Source organism: Hemicordylus capensis, chromosome 10 (assembly GCF_027244095.1).
Source record: "Hemicordylus capensis ecotype Gifberg chromosome 10, rHemCap1.1.pri, whole genome shotgun sequence".
Taxonomy (NCBI): Eukaryota; Metazoa; Chordata; class Lepidosauria; order Squamata; family Cordylidae; genus Hemicordylus; species Hemicordylus capensis.
In genome coordinates this window covers 20015353-20039559 of record NC_069666.1, presented here as the reverse complement: position 1 = coordinate 20039559, position 24207 = coordinate 20015353, and the positions used below count along the sequence as shown (strand labels likewise).

General features: G+C 48.3%; 1 protein-coding gene across 2 annotated transcripts in view; it reads right to left on the bottom strand.

Annotated features, from left to right (window-relative positions):
* Nucleotides 1-270: 270 nt before the first annotated feature.
* STRA6 (signaling receptor and transporter of retinol STRA6) overlaps nt 271-24207 on the bottom strand; it is a 67766-nt gene continuing 43829 nt past the window's right edge. For both annotated transcript variants that reach the window (XM_053271715.1, XM_053271714.1), the window contains exons 9-18: nt 22283-22359; nt 19709-19770; nt 19448-19625; nt 15627-15702; nt 14202-14335; nt 10348-10465; nt 8455-8556; nt 5721-5884; nt 3818-3955; nt 271-1875 (exon numbers count right to left, since the gene is read on the bottom strand). In XM_053271715.1, coding sequence (XP_053127690.1) covers nt 1697-1875; nt 3818-3955; nt 5721-5884; nt 8455-8556; nt 10348-10465; nt 14202-14335; nt 15627-15702; nt 19448-19625; nt 19709-19770; nt 22283-22359 — 1228 coding nt within the window. In that variant the 3' untranslated portion in view covers nt 271-1696. The remainder of the gene's footprint in view (nt 1876-3817; nt 3956-5720; nt 5885-8454; nt 8557-10347; nt 10466-14201; nt 14336-15626; nt 15703-19447; nt 19626-19708; nt 19771-22282; nt 22360-24207) is intronic.

The following is a 24207-nucleotide window of genomic DNA, read 5'->3' as shown; positions in this document are numbered from 1 at the left end:
AAACAAAACCCCGAACCGGACCTGGACCAGCCTGGCAGGGTGGGGTGGGGGGTGTTTGGCTCGACCTCGAGTTGAACCGGTTCTAATGTGAGCCAGCTCGACCTTGAGCTGGCTCATACATCCCTACGATACTAAGCTAGATGAACCAATGGTCCGATTCAGTAGATGGCAGCTTTCTATGTTGCTTCCAGATACATTTCAACTCCTTTTTGTTCTATCCATCCCTTGGAAGCAACAGACACCAAGACAAACCAGACTTTCACTCTATGCAACAATGAAGTTTTGTTTATTGTTCTCAGCAGACGAGTTCAACTCTCTGTACTCTACAATAATTCTACCTTAGTTGGTGTTGAAACTCACCTGGCCAGCTCCCACTAGGCACAGGCCAAACAGCTGCTTAACCAAAAAGGGAAGGGAGGGGAAAGGCTTATTCTCCAGGCTATCAGGAGGCAACAGCACAAATAGAAAAAAATCTGAGCACTAGGAGGGTTGCACCAAGAAAATAAATCTTCAAATTGTCTTCTGCAGGGGGAGGGGAGGGGAGGGGGAAGGGAAGGCTATCAGGCAGAAAACAGTCGTGAAGATAATCTGACAAGCCCTCCAAAGCAAGGGCAGGCAACCTTGGCTCTCCAGCTGTTGAACTACAACTCCCATCATCCCCAGGCACAATTGTGGCTGGGGATGATAGGAGTTGTAGTTTAACAACAGCTGGAGAATCAAGGTGGCCTACCCCTGCTCCAAAAGAATCTGTACACATTAAAGATGTCTAATGCTTGGAGAGAGAGAGAGATGTAGAGAGACAGACACACAGAGAGAAAACATAACATTTTAAAAGGTTTTTTTTTCTAGTTAGAAGTTCCACCCTCCTGTCCACTATATTTTTAATTCAGTCTTTTAACCCCTTCAAAATGGAGTTTATCTTGCTAAGGCACAGAGGCAGCCTGGAACTGCCATCACAGAAGTTTAAAAAATGTTTTAAGGCAGGGATGCTCACCCTTGGGTCCCCAGATGGTGCTGGATGATGGGCGTTGTAGTCTGTCGTCAGGGGATCCAAGGGCGAGAACCTTGGTCTAAGGCAAATATGGTCCAGAAGACTCTCCCACACGCTCACACTCAAAGAGTATTTTAACATCGAACATGAAGCCCTTTCCCCACTGCTCTGGATCTTTCAAGTAACTCTCTTTTGGCACCGTTCCAGTTTCTAGTCTACTGGTAGCACTTTTTGCCTCACATTGGTTTGCATAATGTGGCACTAACCAGGATTAACAAGACACAGTACAACCTCAGACCCCAAGATCCAGCAGAGATCTCCCGTCAGGAGGACTAGAAGCTTGAGAACTTTAAGACCAGCATTTCCAACCTTCCATGGGATGGCACCTTTGAGGAGGAACTTAGTCCCCTCCCCCCGCCTCCCACCCCCCAAAATCCAATGTCTTTGGGTTGATGCACCTGTCAGCTTGCTTCCATGCTATGTATCAGTTCCTTTCGTGCTATTCAACTGTCTGGAGGAAACCAGTCCTGGTCTTAAGGCAAAGGAGGCCACAGTCTTGTGGTCAAACTACAAGGCAGAGGTACGGGAAAGCAAGAGACCTGAAGGAAGAGTGGCCTAGGAGTGAGAATGTGAATGTGGCAAGTGGAAAACTAGGTTCTTCCCCATGGAGGAGCCCATTGCTTTGCAAAAGCTTGGCCTGCACAGTCAAAGCTTCACAGGGGTAGCTTGTGTCCCATTGGCCATGGCGTCCAACAGGGCCCTCTTTCGGTGGGGCAGAAGGGAAGGGTTGTTGAGGAGCGTGTATGCCAGGTTCCACCTAACACGGATCTGCTTGCACTTGGATGCCTTCGATGTCAGCTTCTTGGTCTTCATCAGCTTGACTCCTGCCAAAAAAAGGAGCACAGCAAAACACCTGTAAGAGGCACACAATCTCCGAAGGGAATCCATAAACCCATGTGGGCAATTTTGCCATGGAAAGATTAAGAGAGGAAGGCCTGTTTCGGGTTAGGCAGAGCTGTGCAACTTTGGTCTTCCTGCGAGATGTTTAGATAACATATTTTCAAAGTGGAGATTCTCTTATACACGAGAATCTTGTTATTGGGGGGGGGGATAGCGAATCCGCAAATAACGGAGCATTAGGGCAATGGGAATTAGGGGATTAGGTTTCCAGATGCCCCAAATCGGCCCAAAATTCCAGATTTTGCCCCGTTCTCCCCCAATCACCCCAAATGGCCCCTCAAGCTGCTCTATCATGCTGCACCGTCACCCACGTGGCCGAAAAATTGCATTTCTTGCCTTCCATTTTGAGCTGTAAAATGGCTCCCGATCTCTCCGGCAGTCAAAATGGCAGCCGGAAATGACCCCTGAGGTCATTTCTGGCCACCCCCCCAGCTTGCAGATATGTGGGTTTAACCCCTTTTTGTCCACTTCCACCCCAGCGTATATTGAGGTTGGGTGCTAATTATCCAGCCGCGGATACATGAAACTGCGAGTGCTGAACCTACGAAAAGTGAGGTCCTACTGTATTTAGCAGGGGGAGAACAACTGGCCCTATCTATCCCCAGCACAGCATCCCTCCAGTGGCTGTGCGCTAGTGTCTACCTTATGTTGTTGTAGGTTTGTTATTTTTTAAAGACTGTGAGCCCTCTGGGGACAGGGAAGAAACTTATTTATGTATTATTAATTTTTCTATGTAAACCGCTTTGAGAACTTTGGTTGAAAAGCGGTATAGAAATATTCATAATAGCTTATGATTTAATTTACCTACCGCCCATCCAAGAATGGCTCAGGGCTGGTTGCAACAAAACAACCCACTTAAAACTCAGCAAAAAACAACAACAAAAAAACCCACAAAATAAAAGCAGTTAAACAATTAATATAATACTCCATTTTAAAGCCATTCAAAACCAATTAGATATTATTAAAAATGGGTAGGGCGCAGAACATCTGCACCTCTAGTTCTCCCCCCGCCACTGTTTTCTTTTCCTTCCCGCCCACCACCACTGCCACCGTTTTCTTCCCTGCCCACCACTGCCATTTTCTCCCCCCCTCCGCCCACCGCCATTGTTGCAATTTTCTTTCCTCATCCGCCATTTTGTTTCCCTCCTTGCCCACAAGCCTGTCTGCTGCTGGCAGCGCTTTCCTCTTGCCCTCCCAGCAGTTCACTCACGAACTCTCGCGAGAGCTGCCACGCATGGGATTAGTGACGGGTACGCCTTAGAGAAATATATATAGAGATGAAATGTCTGCTGAAGATAGGGAGAGGGGTGAAGCTGCCCCTCTTCCCAATACTGGCCACACCTCCCTGAGTCTGATGTTGACAGAGGGGGTGTGGTTAGGGGGTGCATGCACTATTGCGCCCACCCACTTACAATGGGGTAGGTGCCTGGGGGCCACTAGTAGGAGCTTGCCCTCCTGGAAAATGTACTGTGGACACTCATGATCAGAATAATAAAGGACCATAGTGGCATGCGTAGCCCCTTTGCTAGCTGCAACAAGAGCACGTCAAGGGAAAATAACGTGCACTCAAATGTTTGCCTTTTCTCTTGGCCTTCCCTCTCCTGAAAACATTTGGAGCAAGAAAGGGAACATGGTCCTTCCCCACCTCTCCCATGGGGATCAAGAGCTGAAAAAGTGGTCCTTGCAGACATGAAAGAGAAAATCTTCCACATGGATAGCTAGAGGCTGGTTCTCCTGTCTCCAACTTTAGTGCCACGATGCACTCCCCCGCTCCCCGCCAACCTCCTCCAGGGAAATGTTGTTTCTCTCATCTGCCTGGCGGCTTCTTCACATCCATGCAGGCTGGAGTGGGGGCAGAGTTCTCACCTTCTTCTGTATCTCTTGGCTGGAATCCCCTCGGCCCCTCCGGGCTCTGCAATTGGAGGAGCAGCAAGCAGAAGGCTTTCATCATCGGGTGCGATTGGCTGACCTCAATTTTCAAGAAGTGGCAATAAGTGCGGTAGCCTGGAAGGGAAAGCATGGCAGGGGAAAGGGGAGAAACATCGCCCAAAGCGTAAAAGCATGTTGTGGAGCATGAATGCACAAATGCGTGTGCCAGACAGGGCTGGGTCATGACATGCTGAAGCCCTAAGCGATGCTGAGCTTAAAAGGCCCCATAGCATTACGAAGATAATATCATTCTAAGAAAAAAGGACAATAGAAATAGAAATAAAGCTCTTTTTTTTTTTAAGAACTTGGCAAAGATGAAATGCAAACAGCTTTTGTAAGGTTATTAATTTATCTTGCAATGAATGTATTGCATAAGAAATACTTTTTAATGAAAATACAGAACTTGGAATTTAGTCAGTTTGGGTATTCAGAGGCCCCTCAATGTGACACCCTAAGCTGTAACTTACATAGCTTGTGCCTAAATCTAACGCAGGGGCCAGAAAAAGAAGAGGATTTTCCCTTCGCTAATCTCATTTCATCTCATCTAGTGATGTGCACAAAACCAGTTTTGCCCGTTCGGCTCAAATCCGAACCAGATTTGAACTGACCCAACCCGGCCCAGTTTGGGGGCCGGTTCAACCGGGCCTGGTTTGATTTCAAACCAAGCCGGTTCAACTGGCTCGGAGCTCTACTGGTAAAGGGGAATCCAGTGAGGAGTCCCCTTTATCAGTAAAGGGGCAGGGGGGCTTGCCTAATGTTAGAGTGAGTGGGCAGGAAGTAAATAAGTACTTACAAGTGCGGCTGGCAGGGGCAGGGGTGGGGGTGGCTTCCTCCCAACCTTGCCAGTCTCCCCCAGAGTAGGCAGGCCTGGTAACGCCCTGGTTCAGGCCTTCCTCGGCCTGGTTTGGGCCTCTGTGCATGGGCAGGGGCCATTTCCCGGGCCTTTGTGCATGGGCAGGGGCCATTTCACGGGCCTCTGTGCATGGACAGGGGCCATTTGCATGACCACTATTCACACACCCCTAATCTCATCCTACCTTTAAATTAAGGTATAGCAGACAGTGCAGGACTTAGGCACAAGCCAAGTAAGCAAGAGCTTAGGGCCTCACAAGACGAGGGGCCTCTGAATAGCAAAACAAACAAACAAAACAACAACAACCCCAAACCCCTAAAATTTCACGTATGACATAATTGATTGAAAAATAAAGGGAGAACCGCCCCCCCTAAAAACAGACATTATTGTTCTAATCTGACAAAAAATAGACTAATATGGCTACAAAATTATTTATCATATTGAGTGTATACACCTGTGTAGCAATAACTGTAAATTATATCACAATTTCATTTGACAAGGGCCTGGCTTAGACCAAATGTCATCATGGGTCCAGGCAGTGTTTGCCTCTGCAGACAAATGCTGCAGGAAATGTGAGCAGCACGATGGGAGAAGGGGACCAGGGATGTGCTCGGGAGGGACTTCCGGCCCATTTTGTATGCTGCGGGGCTTTTTAAGGGCTCTTAAGGATCTTAAGGGCTCTTTTAAAGGCTGATAAAGATGTTAATCTGGGGGTGTCTAAAGTGAGTGCATTCCACAGCCAGGAGTGACTGCAGAGAAGGCCCCCTCCTGCTTCGCCACCAGATAACTTGGCGGCATCTGGAGACGGACCTCTCTCGGTGACCTTAATGTGCGGTGGGGATCATGCAGAAGAAGGTTGCCTAGACAGCAGGGAATTAAGCAGGATTTACAGCAGACATCCAGGCCTAACCGCACTGAAGATGCTGGAGCCACTCCCAACGGACCTCAGCAGAATCCAAGCCAAATCCAGCCTGCAACACCACTCACCTGGATCAAAAGCTTCTACACCGTGGCTCAGGAGGCTGATGTCCAGTTGGCAGAAGTGGATGATGTTGTAAAGTGCAGAGACCACCATCCTCCAGACTCCGGCCAAGACCCCCACCAGCACGTTGATCGGGAAGAGCAGGTAAGTAACGATGTAGAGAGCCCGCCTGGAAGCAAACCAGAGATGGGGGAAATGGCAGAGGTGTCCCCAGGCACAGAACATCCCCACTCTCTCTCTCTCTATGCTAGGATCCTCCAGTGTGACTCCAATTAGATACAGGATCATTGCCTGCCTCATTCTGGGGGCGGGGGAAAGACGGTGGCCTGCAGAAGTAAGCCATGAAAAACGATTGGCTCTCCCTGTCCTTTCACACATGACGTGCCCCCAAGCCACGCCCCCTGCATCTGACGTCAAGGGGGCAGGGTCCGTGCAGAGAACGGGTTTGTCACAGGCCCGGCACTGTTTCATTTCCTCCATCAATGGTTGGTGGAATCCCTCCAGCGGCTGTTGCTGGGATCTGTCTTACGTTTGTTTTTAGATTGTGAGTCCTTTGGGGACAGGGACCCATTTTTATTTATTTTTATTTCTCTTTGTAAACCACTTTAGAAACTATTGTTGAAAAGCATTACATAAATATCGGTTGTAGTAGTGGTAGTAGTATGGGAGCTCCTCTCCCTGGAAAGGGGTTGCCTTTCAGCGATCCCACCAACCACTGACAGATGAAATGAGGTGATGAAACGGTGCCAGGGCTGCGACAGTCCCGTTCTCTGACCTGGCCCCATCCCTTGTGCCCCGGAGGGAAGGAGGAGAGTCCATCCCTACCCAGCCAGCGTGAACCGCTGGCTGGAGAGGGGCGTGCCTCATGCTCTCAGCTGGTGAGCGAGGGGGCAAGGGGGAGCCCTGGCCAAGGATGAGTCTTGGAGGGCCCCCAGACCCTTGGGGCCTGGGGACAATTGTTCCCCCTTGCTCAATGCTCGCTATGCCCCAGATTTTGGGGCCCCTCAATTCCTAGCAAGCCAAATGATCTAGCTGCCTGAAGTTCCACTTGCTATGAGGATCTCCAACCTAATCACCCAAGGCAAAGCTGCAAGCAGATAGATATCGCCCCTTTTCACAAGGCTCCACTTTAAGGCAGGGACTTTTCTCTCGCTCTTGTCCATATTTCTTCTGGTTTCACTATAATTTAAGAAAAGGTAGAGTTTGTCCCCCTTGCATTTGTCCTCTCACAAGGTCTAGCCTGCCCCTCACTTTCTGTGATATGCTTCCGTGATGATTTTCATTTTAACCTAGATCCCAAGACCGGGCAGGATGTCTGAATCAACTGATCTTGGTTTATTCTAGCCTACTTACACAAAACAATCCATGATGTATAATTCACTTTACTGGTGTATAACTGTGCACTTGGCTTCAGTTCACAGTTTATTTCAGGTACGCAGGTTAGAATAAATCCAAGAGTGATCAGTCTGGACATCACAACTAGTCTTCGTTTATCTTAACCTAAATTGTGCAGCAGGGAAATGACTTGATTAGCAAGCCAGGGTTTGCTGGTTCAAATCCCTGCTGGTATATTTCCCAGACTATGGCTAATACCTATATCAGGCAGCAGCGATACAGGAAGATGCTGAAAGACATAATCACATACTTTGTGGGAGGAGACAATGGTCAACACCTCCTGTATTCTACCAAAGACAACCACATGGCTCTGTGGTCGCCAGAAGTCGACACCGACTTGACGGCACACTTTAAATTAGAAGTAAATGCTCCCATGAGCTTCAGAGCAGCCAGGTAATGGGCTCCTAAGGCTTGGGACATTGTGTGGACCCAAGTTTTAACCAAGCTTCCACATGACATCCAAACCAGCCCGACAGCAAACTCGTCAGTTCACGATGCTGCACAACAGAAAAGGAGCTGCGAATGACCTGACTGTGTCAGCAAGGGGCTGGGGCCAAATAATGGATTTCATTATTTGCATACACAGAGGTTGTTACCACCACTGGATTTCAATACACACAGCCATATAGGTACTCGGGTGATGGTGCAGGACCATCACCCAGAGCTTTCCCAGACAGTTGAGTCGGTATCGACTCCTGGCGCCCACAGAGCCCTGTGGTTTTCTTTGGTAGAATCCAGGAGGGGTTGACCATTGCTTCCTCCCACGCAGTATGAGAGGATGCCTTTCGGCATCTTCCTCGATCGCTGCTGCCCGATACAGGTGTTTCTCATAGTCTGGGAAACATACCAGCAGGGATTTGAACCAGCAATCTCTTTCTCCCTAGGCAAGTTACTTCTCCGCTGTGCCATTAGGTGGCTTTTACCACAGGTTTATTGAGAGGCTTTACTGCAAGTTCCAAGTTGCCCCCCACAAAACCGAGCCCAAAAGTGGATTTTTTTTACCCTGGATATAAATTGAGTAGCACTCTAAAGCGCAATGAAAAACCAGAATCGTGTGTGAAGTGCTCCTCGATAACCCACAGGGACTTCAGGGCAAATCTAGCTGATATGTGAATGCACCCCCTCAGTGCTCCCTCTAACAGGGATTCCCAGATGTTGTTACTACAACTCCCAGAATCCCCAAGCAGAAGCCATTGCAGTTGAGGATTCTGGGAGTTGTAGTCAACAACATCTGGGAATCCCTGTTAGAGGGCACACTGCACCCCCTCCATTTTGGAGGAGATGTGAACTAAAAGCTGGGTGTGAAAAAGCTCCTGTTCTAATTGGATCAGCATCTTCAGTTACCTGTTGGTCAGCTCTTTTGGTAGAGGGCCTCGCTCAAGAAAACAGTAGTGAGTCAGCAGGTTCTGTGCAACAACAGCAACCACCAAGGTCAACCAGAAGGGCCTAGACAAAACAACAACATGCATGTTCAGTTCCACTCAGGACACATCTGCACTATGTTTAAAGGGCTTTAGATGGCATGGCTCCTCCCAGAGAATCCTGGAAATCATAAGCCCTCTTCAGACATTAAGCTGTACGAGTGTACAGATGTCTACACACTTGTACATGTGCTTGTGTGAATGACTGTACCTGCATTATTGTTAAAAGTGAACCAGTGTATAAATCCCTCAAGGGCATGGTACATATAGGAAGCTTACTGCTGTACCTGTGTTCAACATAAGAACAACCCTGCTGGATCAGGCCCGAGGCCTGTCTAGTCCAGCATCCTGTTTTACACAGTGGTCCACCAGATGCCTCCGAGAAGCCCACAGGCAGTGGGGTGAGGGCTTGCCCTCTCTCCTGCTGTGGCTAATCTAGGCATTGCTCCTGCTGTAAATAGCCCCATTCACATGAACATAACATGGGAACGGGGTTACGGTGTTGCCAGAGGTGCACCAAGGTAATTTTGGAGCCTGGACCTAAAGGCCTTTGGCGGCCCCCCTCTCCTGCAAACTAAGCATCATCATCATGATGCTCAGCCAGGTGACCACGCTACCCGGGACAGACTAAAGAGAATTTGGAAGCCCCCAGGGGATGTGAAGGCTCTGGACTTTGGGGCCAAAGTCCAGGGGTAAGAGCATCTCTGGGTGTTGCAAGGATGAAGAGAATTATTTATTTCAAAAGAATTTTTTTTTTTTTTGGCATGATACATGCACATTGGATAGTGTTATAAGCATCTTATATCAATCAAGTGGACATGGAGAGGAAACATTTTATTAGCACTCAAATGCATGATATTTTGTGGCTGGACAGACAATGCTTTCTGCAGCTTTTGCTCCCTTTGCTGTCGGGAGTGTGAGAGAGATGTGGTTGTATAAGCACTGCAGGCACCTATTGGATAGAACCCATGACATCGCAGTTGCCCAATACCCAGATTATTTTAAAAATCATTTTTACTATGTCCTAGCATCTTTAAATTGCTAAGACTGGATGAGGAAGCAATCCCTGAAGAATAGGAACATAGGAAGCTGCTTTATACCGAGTCAGACCATTGCTCCATCTCACTTAGTACTGACTACACAGACTGGCAGGGGCTGCTCCAAGGTTGCAGACATCTCCTCTCTTGGCGATGCCAGGGCGTGAACTTGGAACCTTCTGCATGAAAGCATGCAGATGCTCTTCCAAGACTGGCTCCATCCCCTAAGGGGAATATCTTACAGTGCTCACATGTAGTCTCCCATGCAAACCAGGGCAGACCCTGCTTAGCAAAGAGAATAATTCATACTTGCTACCATGTGGCGCAGCGGGGAAATGCTTGACTAACAAGCAGAGGGTTGCTGGTTCGAATCCCCACTGGTACTATATAGCACCGATATAACAAGATGCTGAAAGGCATTATCTCATACTGTGCGGGAGCAGGCTATCGTAAACCCCTCCTGTACTCCACCAAAGACAACCACAGGGCTCTGTGGGTGCCAGTAGTTGAAATCGACTTGATGGCACATTTTACCTTTAGCACTAGACCAGGTTTCCTCTTGCATCTCAGAGTTACAAAATTTTAACTGGGCGTCCTCGAGAAGCAAATAAAGGGACAAATCAGGGACAGTGATTTACAAAAGAGGGAAATCTTCTCTGGTTAAGAGGGGCTCAGGCTAATATCTCAACATTTCAGATTTCATTGGGGCCTAACTGGTCTATATAAGCTTGCCCAGGTGTGTGTGCCATTTTGCTCATCGAGGCCCGAGGCATGCTTACCACATGTTCTCCACAATTTTAAAGAGATGCATGTTGGATCCAGACTGCAGAGGAATGGCTACCAGAAAGGTGAAACCCACAGTACAGATAAAGGCCACAATATGCTGGATGACCAGACCTGGAACAGAGAGATAACAGATGAGCAGGGATGCTGGGAGTATAAAATAGGATATTTAGTTTAAATTTAGATCTCAGTTCTTCCTCCAAGGAGCCCAGAGTGGTATATACAGTTATGTTTCTCATCACAACAACCCTGTGAGGTAGTTTTGCCCGAGTGAGAAGTGACGGGCTCAGAGTCACCCAACAAGATTCATGGCTGAATGGGGATTTGAAATTGGGTCTCCCTGGTCCGTGTCCACACTCTAACCACTACCCCACGCTGGCTCTCATATCAGATAGGCCTGTGTCTATCTGCAGCCCCAAACTCCTTGGAGAGAGGATGGGATATAGATAAGAGTAGTAATAAGAACAAAAATATTTGACATTTATTTCCTACACTTGAAGGCAACTTTTCTGCCTTGACATTCAAGGCAGATTTAAAATATTAAATAGACAACAAACTATACATGAGATAAAATAGTGTTCTCTCAGGCCATTGACAAATGCTTCCAGGAACGGTGTTATCAGCTCCCCAAGCCTGGGCTCTTCTCAGGGGCGGAGCCACCGTTGGGCGAACGGGTTCAAAGAACCCGGGCCGCCGCCAATCAGGGGCCGCGAATGCCTGACGTCAGATGCAGGTGCGTTATTTCGAGTGCGGCCCCGTTTGGAGCCAAAATTGGCCCGCGCTGCATTGGCAGCATGGCTGGAGTGACTCTCCCTGCCTTAAAGGCAGGGAGAGCCGCTCCTGGTCTCGCTGCCCACACAGTGGGGCAGATCAGTCTCCCTCCCAAACGGGGCTGTGCGGTCCTGTTTAGGGCCCATGCTGCATTGGCAGCATGGCCGGAACGGCTCTCCCTGCATTTAAATCAGGGAGAGTTGCTCCAGCCCACGCTGCCCAATGCAGTGCGGGCCAATCTCCTTTCCAAACAGGGCCGCGTGGCCTCGTTTGGAAGGGAGACCACGCCCCCACATCTGACACCAGACGCTGGGGGTGGGGCCAGGGGGCCGCGGCAGCCACCGCACACAAGCCACCACCAGCCTTGCTCTGCTCCTGACTCTTTTTCTTCCTTCTTTTCAGGGGACACATTAGCCCTTGAGAAACTAAGTATGAGAGAGAGTGCTCTAAGAGTTCTCCTAGATCTTTTTCTTCCTTCTTTTCAGGGGACACATTAGCCCTTGAGAAACTAAGTATGAGAGAGAGTGCTCTAAGAGTTCTCCTAGATCAGCCCTCCTGCAGATGTTGGCCTACAACTCCCATAATCCCTGGCTATTGGCCACTGTGCCTGGGGATTATGGGAGCTGTAGTCCAAAAACAGAGTGGGGGCGGGTGCCTAGGTTGAGCAGGCCTGTCCTAGATCCTTGATGGACTTCTTGGGAGCTGATGTTCTGAATGCCTCTGGCCTAGGACTGAAAAGGTCTGTATTTTGGAACATGGGAAGCTGCCTCCTGCTGAATCATCCTATTGACCCATCTAGCTCAGTATTGTTTCCTCAGACTGGCAGAGGCTTCTCCAATGTTGCAGGCAGGAGTCTCTCTCAGCCCTATCTTGGAGATACCAGGGAGGGAACGTGGAACCTTCTGCGTGCAAGCATGCAGGTGCTCTTCCCAGAGCAGCCCCATCCCCTGAGGTGAATATCTTACTGTGCTCACATGTAGTCTCCCATCCAAATGCAACCCAGGGCAGAACCTGCTTAGCAAAGGAGACAATTCATGCTTGCTACCACAAGACCAGCTCTCCTCTCGGGAGAACCTCCAGAGACAGCCACAATGAGTGGGTTAGTTTTTTCTGCAGTTGTGCCATTGGAACCATTTCCCTGGGGTGCAAATGTGGCACCCTGGAACAGTGGTGTAGCAACATCATGGTTGGCCCTGGGGCAAGATTATGGACCACCCCCCACACCCATCTTGCATGAGTGCAACTGTATTCATTGGGCAAACCTCTCATTAGTCTGGCTGCCGGCCAATGGCTATATGGAACACACACACACCCGCCATGCAAGAGCAGGTAAGGGCTCTGGCTTTCATGCCCTGCTTGTGGGCTCCCAAAGAGGCATCTGGCTGGCCATTGTACGAAATGGGATGCTCATTATGATCACTGTTCACTATTTCTATGGAGAAGTTGCCACACTGAGACCAGCCGGAGCTGGTCTGGAGGTAGCAAGCACGAACTGTCCCCTTTGTCAAGCACGGTCCACCTTGGTTTGCATTTGGATGGGAGACTACATCTATCTATCTATCTATCTATCTATCTATCTATCTATCTATCTATCTATCTATCCGATTTCTATACCGCCCTTCCAAAAATGGCTAAGGGTGGGTTACACAGATAAATAATAAATAAATAAGATAAGATGGCTCTCTGTCCCCAAAGGGCTCACAATCTAAAAAGAAACACAAGATAGACACCAGCAACAGTCACTGGAGGTCCAGTGCTGGGGGTGGATAGGGCCAGTTACTCTCCCCCTGCTCAATAAAGAGAATCACCAGGTTAAAAAGGTGCCTCTTTGCCCATTTAGCAGGGGTCCAGCCTAGACTAGATGTATGAGCACTGAGAGATATTCCCCTTAGGGGATTGGGCCATAGCTCAATGGAAGAGCATCTGCGTACTTGCATGCTGAAGGTCCCAGGCAGCATCTTCGGTTAAGGCTAGGAGAGACTCCTCTGTCTGAAGCCTTGGAGAGCTGCTGCCAGCTGGTTGTAGACAATAAGGGATGTGCACGAATTATAATCCATGCACCGATTCGTAGCACAGATTCGGCACCGTGCTGACCATGCAAATGACTGCTGAGCATGTGTGTAGGCCATGTGCATCCCACCGACACATGAGGGCTGCTGCGGGGAGCACCGCCGATAAGCAAGGGGCATTGCGGGGAGCAGTGGAGGAGCAGGTACAGACCTGCACTGATTCGTAGCACAGATTCGGCACCTTTAAAAGAGAGGACAGCAGGTCTGTACCTGCTCTTCCACTGCTCCCCGCAACGCCCCTTGCTCATCGGCGGTGCTCCCTGCAGCAGCCCTCATGCGTTGGTGGGATGCACATGGCCTGTATGCGCAGCAGTCATTTGCATGGTCAGCATGGTGCCGAATCGGTGCTACGAATCGGTGCATGGATTAGAATTCGTGCACATCCCTATTGTCGACAACCAGCTGGCAGCAGCCTTCCAAGGCTTCAGACAGAGGAGTCTCTCCTAGCGACATGAACCAAGGGTCTGACTCAGTAGAAGGCTGCAGCAAGGGTAAGCCATGTACGGAGAAAGGTCCAAAACAGGCTGCAGACAGGGGTGTGCATTCATTTGGGAGGGAGGAGGGGAGCTGGAAGAAGCTCTCCCTCACTGCCCCACCACACAACAGTGCTGCTTTAAGGGGAAAGGGGGAACTTTCCCCTTGCCCCATCACCATCCTCCCTGCTGCAGCTGCTGCCTCTCAGTTCCACTGTGCAGTGGCGTCTTAAAGTATAAACGTGGAACTTTCCCCTCACTCCCCCTCCTTGCAACTGCTGCTGTGTGGCCCTCGCTACCCACTTCTCGTAGCGCAGCAGCAGTTTTTAGAAGAAAGGGAGGGAACTTTCCCCTTGTCCCACACCCTCACTGCAGCTGCCGCCGCTCCCAGAGAGAGGCAACAAAATTTGAGGAGTGGCAAAATTTGCTGCTCCTCAAATTTTGCCACCATAGGCAAGTGCCTACTTTGCCTCTCCTTAAATCCGCCACTGCCAATCCCTCACCCTCCAAAAAAGGTACAATGTGATGTGTCCTTACCCAAGCAGGTAAATGCTGTCTGGAAACCAGCAAAGCACATCCAGCACACAAGAGCCTGTTGGGAAGGCTGGAGTTTGCGGGAACGGTAGAAGACATCTCTGACTGCCCCTCGGTACAGGCGCTGGAGATTAATCCTGCAAACAGAAGAGGCCCCAGGAAGAGCAAAACAGAACGATTGAGCTAAATGTAAGGGTTTTTTGTTTTTTTTTAACAACATTGCATTGCAGGTGTGGGCAGGCTCCCTCAAAATAGTTTTGAGAACAATAACAAAAGTGGTGTAATGGTTTTTCTGGAACCCAGAATGCTACATTGGGCCTCTAAGCCTAGAGATGCATGTGGGTGGAATATTTTGTTGGAGCTCCTTCATGTGAATGGGGCCATGGCTCATGGATTCCCTTTTAACCAGGAGAGCTCCGAGCCAGTTTGAACCAGTTCAGCGATTGAACTGGACTGGGTCCGATTCAACCATTGCCCAAACCAAGCTGAGCCAGTCTGGCTGGTTTGATTCGAACCAAACCAGACTGGCTGGTTTTGTGCACATTCCTATAGTCCAACCACTGCTCACCTCAGGAGTCTGCTACATCATCTCAGACAGATGGCCGTCCAGCCTCTGCTTGAAAATCTCCAGCAAAGGCCACCATTGCATGAGGCAGACTGTTTCACTGTCAAACAGCTTTACAGTTAGGGGTCATATCTAGCCTAAATGTGCTTCCGTGTAGTCCCTTGATGCAACTGTACCTAGACTTGTAATAAGATTCTTTTTGCATAGCATAGTATGTGAACAAGGGCATGTGGGCATCAGTAACACACAGCACAAAAAAATCATCCTAATGGATTGATGTGTACGATCTCATCAAGACCACTTTTTTTTTGAGATGTGCAAAATATTCGACCAAATCTATTCAAATTTGAATCGAATGTGAATTGATTCAGCTCAAAACTGCTTGCACAGAATGGGATTCAGTACAATCGATTTGAATTTGGGCATGTTCGATTCAAATTTGCTTGAATTCTCTTTGAATTAGATTCAAACGCACCCAAATTCAAATTGATTTGCATGAATCCCATTCTGTGCAAGCAGTTTCGAGTCGAATTGATTCAAATCCAAACTGATTCAGCCAAATCTTTTGCACATCCCTACTTTTTTTCAGTGCTCCATCTGCATGCATTGGCAATTTTTGCAGCAGCAAAAATGCAAACAAAGGGACTGCAAGTTGCAGCAAACTGCACCGACTCCAGTTCCAGAACCAGTTAAATTCTTTGAGTTAAACTAGAATTCAGAAGAAGTGGAATGCACTGCAGGGCAGGATGTGCTACAGAAACAATAGAAGGTAGGAACAGAAGATGTGTGTTCCCCTCTACTTTTCGCCAGCCTTTTAGCAAGAGACTTCTGGGAGCAGTGGAAGGCCGAAGTCAAGTCCTCACCTGTGGTTTACCAGGGACTTCATCAGAATGCAGAAAGTCAACAGGCAGGAGATGATCAGGGAAGAGATGAAGCACACTAGAAAAGGGAGCAGAGTTATCAGTGTTTGAAGCTAAGCCAACTGATGCCTCACGAGGCCAAAGCTGAAAGGCCAAAGCTGAGAGGCCACTGCCACACCCCATTGGCCAGAGGGTCAAGGACACATCAAGCCCAACCCTCCACACTTCAAGGGAACACAATACACCTACCCAGGGGCAAAATGTGAAGTGCATCCCCTTGCTTAATGCCCACCTCCTTGCTTGCTGCTCAACATTTGCTGGGCCATGCTGACCTCAACTGCCAGCGAAAACAAGCCCACTTAAAAGGACTTCCTCTTTTCACTGGGATCAGGGCCAGTTTTCTTCCACCTTCACACACGGGGAACAGCTTATTCCTCTCTCTCTACAAATAAGTCAATTTATGGAATAGCCACCTCAGTGGGGCTACCCTGTCACTTTTTAACATCATCATGGATTTTTTAAAAAAGTTTAAAAATGTTATATTGTATTTTTTATTTTGTGTTGCAATTTGTCTGCCTTGTTTTATGTGTTTTTAGTGGAACCGCCCCCCCACCCCGTTGTGGTGTTGTGAGCTGCTTAGGGAACAATTTGTTACAGGGTGGGTAACAAATAAAGATGATGATGATGATGATGATGATGATGATGATGATGATGATGATATGACGAAGAATATTTATATACCACTTTTCAACAAAAGTTCCCAAAGTGGTTTACATAAGTAGGTAGGAATATATGAATGAATGAATGAATGAATGAATGAATGAATGAATGAATGAATGAAATGGCTCCCTGTCCCCAAAGGGCTCACAATCTGAAAAAGAAACTTAAGGCAGACACCAGCAACAGCCACTGGAGGGATGCTATGCTGGGGATGGATGGGGGCAGTTGCTCTCCCCCTGCTAAATAAAGAGAAACGCCACTTTCAAAAGGTCTCTCTTTGCTCATTTAGCAAGGGATAATAAATCCACATCTCCTGTGTGATTGATTTGCTTAACCCTCGCTTCCTTTCAGACTAGTTATATAGATTATTAATGTAAACAGAAGATTAAATAGCTACCCATCAATGAACTGATGCTACACTATTTTCACCTAAATCACACATACTGCAGTCATAAGACATGCTACTATAAATGACCACGGATGCAGTCAATATAAACAATGCCTATCAAATGCATGCACATGTCGTCCTATAACCCTGCTAAATGAGCACAGAGACCACATTTCATAGTTAGCAGCAGGGAAGCAACTGTCCTATTGAATCCAGGACAGTATCTCCCCCTTGTGTCTTTTTAAAGCTTCTGAGCCCTTTGGGTCAGGGAAACATGGCTTGTTTTTTTTTTTTTTTAAGATAGATTGTTATGCAAACCTGTCAACTGGCTAGTTAGCAGGGTTGGACCGAGAATACTCTTGTGGAAGCAAGCATGAATTGTCCCCTTTGCTAAGAAGGATCCAGCCTGGATGCATTTGAATGGGAGACCTCATGGGTGAACACTGTTGGAAGTTAAAGGACTTTGCGCTGTCTCTTTGCCTCAGACAGTGGAGGACAGATTAGTAAGTCAGAGGGCTAGAGGGTCAAGACATTGGTCATCCCTTCTCCACTGCTCTGATGCAATCCCTTTGATGTGTAGATTGCTAATCTCAGGGACTTCCTTCCTCTCTCTCTCTCTCTCTCTCTTCCTACCTGCCCGCCTACCTCGCAACATGGCAAGCCTCTCTCCCTGCACCATATGTGCAGAGAGGATGCAGAATCCATCTGCATCCAGCTAGATAGATAGATTAGAGATCCTAACTCCTCACTTTCCTATCTAGAATGGAGTTCCTTAATAAATGCCTTTTATATTGATTTGAAACTATGAATTGGCTCCAAGTTACTTTACTCTCAGCATACACGCATGCCTAACTAAATGTCCGCTGTGTTGTGCCTCTGTGCACTCTGCTATAATGAGAAAGGGATTCTCTCACCACAGAGAATTTCCAACAAACACTGTAAGCAGGGGTGTAGCTATAACGGAACAGATGGGTTCAAAGAAACCAGGCCAACCTCAGCTCCTGAAGGCCCCCCAGCTCCATTTGTCCTTATTTTCTTCATTATCTCCCTCTCTCCAAGGGGCCACCAGGGAGAGGGGTGAACACAGGCCCCCTCTCCCCTAGTTACACCCCTGCCTGTAAGATATTTCCCTCAGGGGATGGGGCCGTTCTGGGGATGGGGCCGTTCTGAGCATCTGCATGCTTGTATGCAGAAGGTTCCAAGTTCCCTCCTTGGCATCTCCAAGGTAGGGCTGAGAGCGATTCCTGCCTGCAACCTTGGAGAAGCTGCTGCAAGTCTGGGTAGACAATTCTGAGCTAGATGGACCAATGGTCTGACTCGGTATATGGCAGCTTCCTACGTTCCTAATAATCTGAGAGAAAGCTTTGTATCTTTATTTGATTGCTTCAGCAGTCACGGTGAGCACTTTGAATTCATAGAGAAGGAAAAGCAGGTTGGAGCAGTTGAAGGCAGGTTTTGGATCTGAACTTGCAACCCTAAAGAGATGGGGATACAGCTTTATGGTCGAACATCTGCTCTGCATGCAGAAGGGACTAGATTCAATTCCTGGCAGCATTTCCAGGTAGGGGGGAGAATCTGAAACCTCGGAGAGCTGCTGATTATCAGTGCAAACACTGAGCCAGATGGATCAATGATTATGCATGGACTTGAGAGGGTGGACAGAAAGAAATTTTTCTCCCCCTCTAACAACACTAGAACCAGGGGCCACCCCATGAAACTGAAGGTCAGGAAATTTAGGACTGACAAGAGGAAGTACTTTTTCACACAGCACATAATTAATCTATGGAATTCTCTGCCATGGGATGTGGTGATGGCCACCAGCTTGGATGGCTTTAAAAGGGGCTTAGACACATTTGTGGAGGACAGGTCTATCAATGGCTACTAGTCTGGTGGCTGTGAGCTACCTCCAGCCTCAGAGGCATGATGCCTCTCAATACCAGTTTCAGGGGAGCAACAGCAGGAGAGAGGGCATGCCCTCACCTCTTGCCTGTGGGCTCCCCAGAGGCATCTGGTGAGCCACTATGTGAAAAAGGATGCTGGGCTAGATGGTCCATGGGACCGATCCAGCACGGCTGTTCTTATGTTCTAATGAGCTGATTCACTAAAGGGCAGCTTCCTAGAGTAAGTGTTTAAGGTAACAAGGCATAGCTCAGTGGTAAAGCATCTGCTTTGCATGCAGGACATTCCAGGCAGCATCTCCAAATAGGGCTGGGAAAGGTTCCTGCCCGGAATCTTGGAGAAGCCACTGCTAGTCAGTGTAGACAACACTGAGCTAGATGGCCCCTGACTAGGGGCGGAACCTCCACTGAGTGAGTGGGTTCAAGGAAACTGGGCCGTCGCCCCTCAGGGGCCGTGCTTTGCAGCCCCAGACACCACATCTGACATCAGATGTGTGTGTGTGTGTGGGGGTGATTTTGCTCCCAAATGGGGCAGGGCAGCCCCATTTGGGAGCGAAATCGGCCAGCGCTGCATTTGCAGTGCAGCCGGAGTGACTCTTCCTACCTTTAAAAGGCAAAGAGAGTCTCTCTGACCATGCTGCAAATGCAGCACTGGCCCACTGAACTCCTAAATGGAGCCGCACAGCCCCATTTGTGAGCGAAACCCCCCCTCCTAGGGACACACATATCAGGTGGCATATAAATATAACTAAATACATCGGGGGAACCAGGTTTGAGAACCCCTGACCTACAGCAAGATCAAGGCGGAAAAGACTCACCTTCTAGAGACCAGATATAGTGCTTTGCTGTCGCCAGCTCCTTGTCTCCAGGGATACCGGCCGGGTTTTCAGAGGGGACAAGGCCAAACTGGACAAAGAGGGCGGTCAGCTCCTTGGTCATTCCTGCCCTCACGATCTGGATGTTGGGAACGAAGGCCACCAGAAGCAGGAGGGCCACCTATGAACCAAGAGACCACCAGTGAGGCTGGCCACCAGTTAAGAAGAGGAGACAGACTCAGCTAGTGCTCAGATGTAGGTTACCTGGTAGACCGCTATCACAGCCATGGCAAGAGAGAGAACCAGCTTCAGAGGGAGCTGGAAGCCTGCAACACAAAATCACAATCTCTACGTATGTGTAGCTCTACCAGGCATGCACAACATAAGGCCAGATCTAGCCTGCAGGGACATTTTTACTAGCCCCCAGGTAGGAATGTCCTGCAGCATCATAGGAGCTGGAAAGCACCTTATAGTGCCATCTCATGGGTGTTTAGTCAGAAATACTTCCCACAGTCTACTCAGGAAGGCTTACTTCCCAGTAAGCATGCCTAGGATTGCAGCCTGAAAGTGACACTGATTTAGGGAGAGGAGAAGGCATTTGTCTGGGGCTGGCATGCGCTCTAGGTGCCCCACTGACCTGACAGGGATAAAGCCTATTTTATGGCTAATATCCTTGGTTAAAAATTCAAATTTTGGGTTCCTTAATCGGGAGAGCGGGTAATCAAAAACTAACAAAAACTGCTTTCATTAATGTTTTTAATAATATGCTTTAATATTTTTAAATAATGTTTTAAATGTAATAAGTACTATGCTGAAAATTAACCTTGGCCCCCATGCACCATGATTGGTTCCGGCCCACCAGGGCATTTGAGATGTGCACCCCTTATTCTGATGCTATGGTCAACACATACACAATCGAGCCCTATGCAGATACGAAACTGGGTGGGAGACAAAAGATCTTCAGGTGTAATTTGGAACCACGGGCCCGCGGTTCCATGCACTCCTCCCCCTGCTCTGCCATCCTCATCCATATGTTCGGGAGTGCTGCCTCTATGCAGTCAGTGAGACTCCAGAGAGATGGGGGCCATCTGGTAGTGTGGGCCTCCTTCTTGAAGGACAGCCTGCACAGCCGGTTGGATCGGAGTGAAGGAGGAGCTTCCTCCCTCAACTTCAGTTCCGTGGGGCCTAAACTGCAGGGCCAGTGTTTGGATGCAACGCTGGTGCTGCAGAAATGGAGTTTGGGGAGGGAAACCGTGGGTCTCTTTCTGCCGCAAACTCCGTTTCCCCGAATTCGGACATGCAGGTGAGGAAACCAGGAAGGGAAGGGACCCCTGGTTTCCTGTTATGTCCAGATTTTGCCTTGGTAGGAGACAAGTCCTATCCAGTGGATGTGCTCCCGTTTTGAGTTTGTGTGTTAGAGGGGGAAAAAGGGTCGAGTTAGCTATGAAGTAGTGAGTGGGGGCGGGGTGGATGGGTGGGGATGGAACCACCAGTCTGTTGGACTCGTGGTTACATATTATTTATGTATAAACCGGGTCTTAGTGTGTTTGTTGCTCAATGAAAATGTTTTCTTTAGAGCTCTGTGTCTGCTTGGAGTTGTTCTGTGTAAATACTGCACACGATCTTAGAGGCAGGGACCTTGATCGTCTGTCATGCCCCTGCTGCATAGGACAAAGTTTCTGCCTATCTCATTCAGAATCTGGTGGTGGAATATGGGTAGGGTGTGTTTGTCCTATGCAGCGATGGCTTGACAGATGATCAAGCTCCTCGCTTCCTACTGTGTTTTTATCTAACACACGATCATAATACAGGAGTGCAGCCAGTTCCCAAACCAGGTAGGACCCATCTCTTAACCCACTTTCTGGTTGTGTGAACTGCCCTATTATCTGTACACATGCACATGTGTTTGTGCGGATGACTGTATACATTCATTTTAAAAGTGAACCTGGGCACAGGTTGCTTGAAATGCAAGATATAGATAGGAAGCATACTACTGTACATGCATTCAGCATAACTGTACATGCAGAGACTGTTCACAGACTTAGATGCATTGAACATAATGTGCAAATAGGGTTTCCGTTAGTATGCATGCAGTTATTCACATGTTATGTTCAATATGGGAGGAGAGCTGGTAGCAAGCACGATTCATCTCCTTTGCTGAGCGGGGTCCACCCTGGTTTGTATTTGAATGGGACACTACATATTCCCCTTAGGGGATGTAAGATATTCCCTTTAGGGGATGGGGCCACTCTGGGAAGAGCACCTGCCTGCTTGCATGTAGAAGGTTCCCTGGCATCTCCAAGATAGGGCTGAGAGAGATTCCTGCCTGCAACCTTGGAGAAGCTGCTGCCAGTCAGTGTCGACAATACTGAGCTAGATGGACCAAAGGTCTGACTCAGTATATGGCAGCTTCCTATATTCCAATGCACAAACAATAGCACACTTCCCAGTTGCCCCTTCTTCCCTGCAAATTGCACTTTCCTCCTGCCACCCGGCCGCTGTTTGGAAGCAATTGTAATTTCCGACCCCGATCTGTTGTCGAGCATCAAAACTCAGATCATACTGTGTAGAAAATGGTGGGCAATAAAAGGGGATAGAAGTGAATGTGTGTGCCCTTTGCAACACACACACACACACACACACACACACACACACACACACACACACACACACACCCGGGAGTTGTATATGGCCAGCACTGCAGAAGGAACAGCATAAATGTTTCTGCCAAATAATCAACCAACAAAGTGGTGGAGGGAAGGGGAGGGGAGGAAATCTGGCAGCAACTCCCCTAAAACCTCTTTCAGAGCTCATTGAAACAGTCTTTTCATACAGTACCTTCCTGTGGTGTGTAGATGTAAGAACATAAGTATGACTGGAGCCTTGAGAGCATTTTTGGCTTGGTTTTGCTGGCACTGGAGGAGGAAAAAACAAAGAGGAGGTTGGATCAGGCAGGTGGGAGATGCCAGCAGGAGGGATGTTCAAGCTCCCCCGTCCTCAAATCATGTTGGCTCCAATTAGGAGGAGTTATTTCCCCTGAAATTTTGGGGATAGCTCAGCTTGTTTCCAAGCTAATCTGAATTCAATTCATCTACCCCAGGGATAGTCTGGGGACAATGGGAGTTGTAGCTCAACAACTGGAGTGCCAAATGTTGCCTCCCCCTGATCCAGCCCATCCCTTTGGGCCTCCAGACACCTTCCAACTTCCCCTCTAGGGATGTGCAAAAAATCCAAACAAATCAATTCAACTCAAAACTGCTTGCACAGAACAGGATTCGAATACGGGTGAATTTGAATCAAATTCACATCAAGTTTAAGCAAATCCGATTCGAATTCAGGTGGATTCAAATCTGTTCAAACGGATCCCATTATGTGCAAGCAGTTTTAAATCAAATCGATCCAAATTGATCCAGACAATTTTTTGCACATCCCTGCTCCCCTCCCACCTCATATTTCTTGACAACTGCTAGTGCAATACAAGCCCATGAGAGTCGTAGGTCTAAACCTGGCTCCAGTGAGAATCACATCCATGCTTGTAGCTGAACTTATGCCCATCAAAGCTTCTCTTGCCGTAGCTCCCATCAAATCTTGACTGAAGGCCAGCTCTTGCCAGTTCACAGGGGCGGCTCTTTCATGAGGCAAGATGAGGCAGTCACCTCAGGTCTGTGCCAGATTTAGACACAAGCTCAATTTTGGGTCCTCTGAAATTGCTGGGCGACAACTCCCATCACCCACCCTGGCCTTTGCACATTGTCAGTGACAGATTTAGGCATTTTAGCAAGCTACAACTTAGGGCCTCACATTACAAGGGAATATAGAGTTGCCATATTCTGGCTTTCCAAATCCGGGTGCCTAATTTGCATATTATGTAAATTGGCTGGAAAATAATTTGAGCAGAATAGTGACTCCATGTTTTGTTCCATAACTCTGCTTAGCTAGAGTGTAGCTTTTTTTTTTTTTAAAAAAAAAAAAATGAAATCTGAAATCTGGGCAAATCTGGGTGGGCTACGCAATCTAGGTGAGATGCTTAAAATCTGTGTGAAACCTGGAATTCGGGGGGGGGGGCGGTGGTTCATGGCAACTCTACCTGAATACCAAAAAGTGACAAAATTTCAAGTTTTACATTTTAAAAAAATTAAGGGGGAAAGGCTAAAAAACCCCACCAAAACCCCAGACACTGTTCTGATAAGATTAAAATATACTGATACACCATTCTCTATCATATTGAGTTTATAAATTGATGCAGAAATAACTGTACAATAGACTGAAATGGTATTAGACCAGGGCAGGGGCATAGATAGGGGAGAGGGGGCCCACGTTCACCCATCTCTCTGGTGGCCCCTCAGAGCGAGGGAGATAATGAAGAAAATAGGGAGGGGTGGAGCTGGGGGGTCCTCAGGAGCTTGGGCCCCCAGGTTCTTAGAACCCTTTCACTCAATTACAGCTACACCCCTGGACCAGGGTCTGGTTTAGACCAAGGCCCATCGTCATGATTACGAGCAGTGTTCATCTCTTTAGACGAACGCTGCTGTAACTGAGGATGAGTGATGACCGGGGAGGGATTTCCCACCCACTTTGTAATGCTATGGGGATTTCTAAGCTTCACATGGGGTCTCAGCATGCCATCACCCGGCCCTGTGTCAGATGGCAGGTTCTTGGGGCTCCAACATGGTGGCAAGAACCCAACCACCACCACGGCTGGAGTAGCAATTTGAGACTCAGCTGACCCTTGCAAATTGCAAGAGGCACATCTCCTCACACTC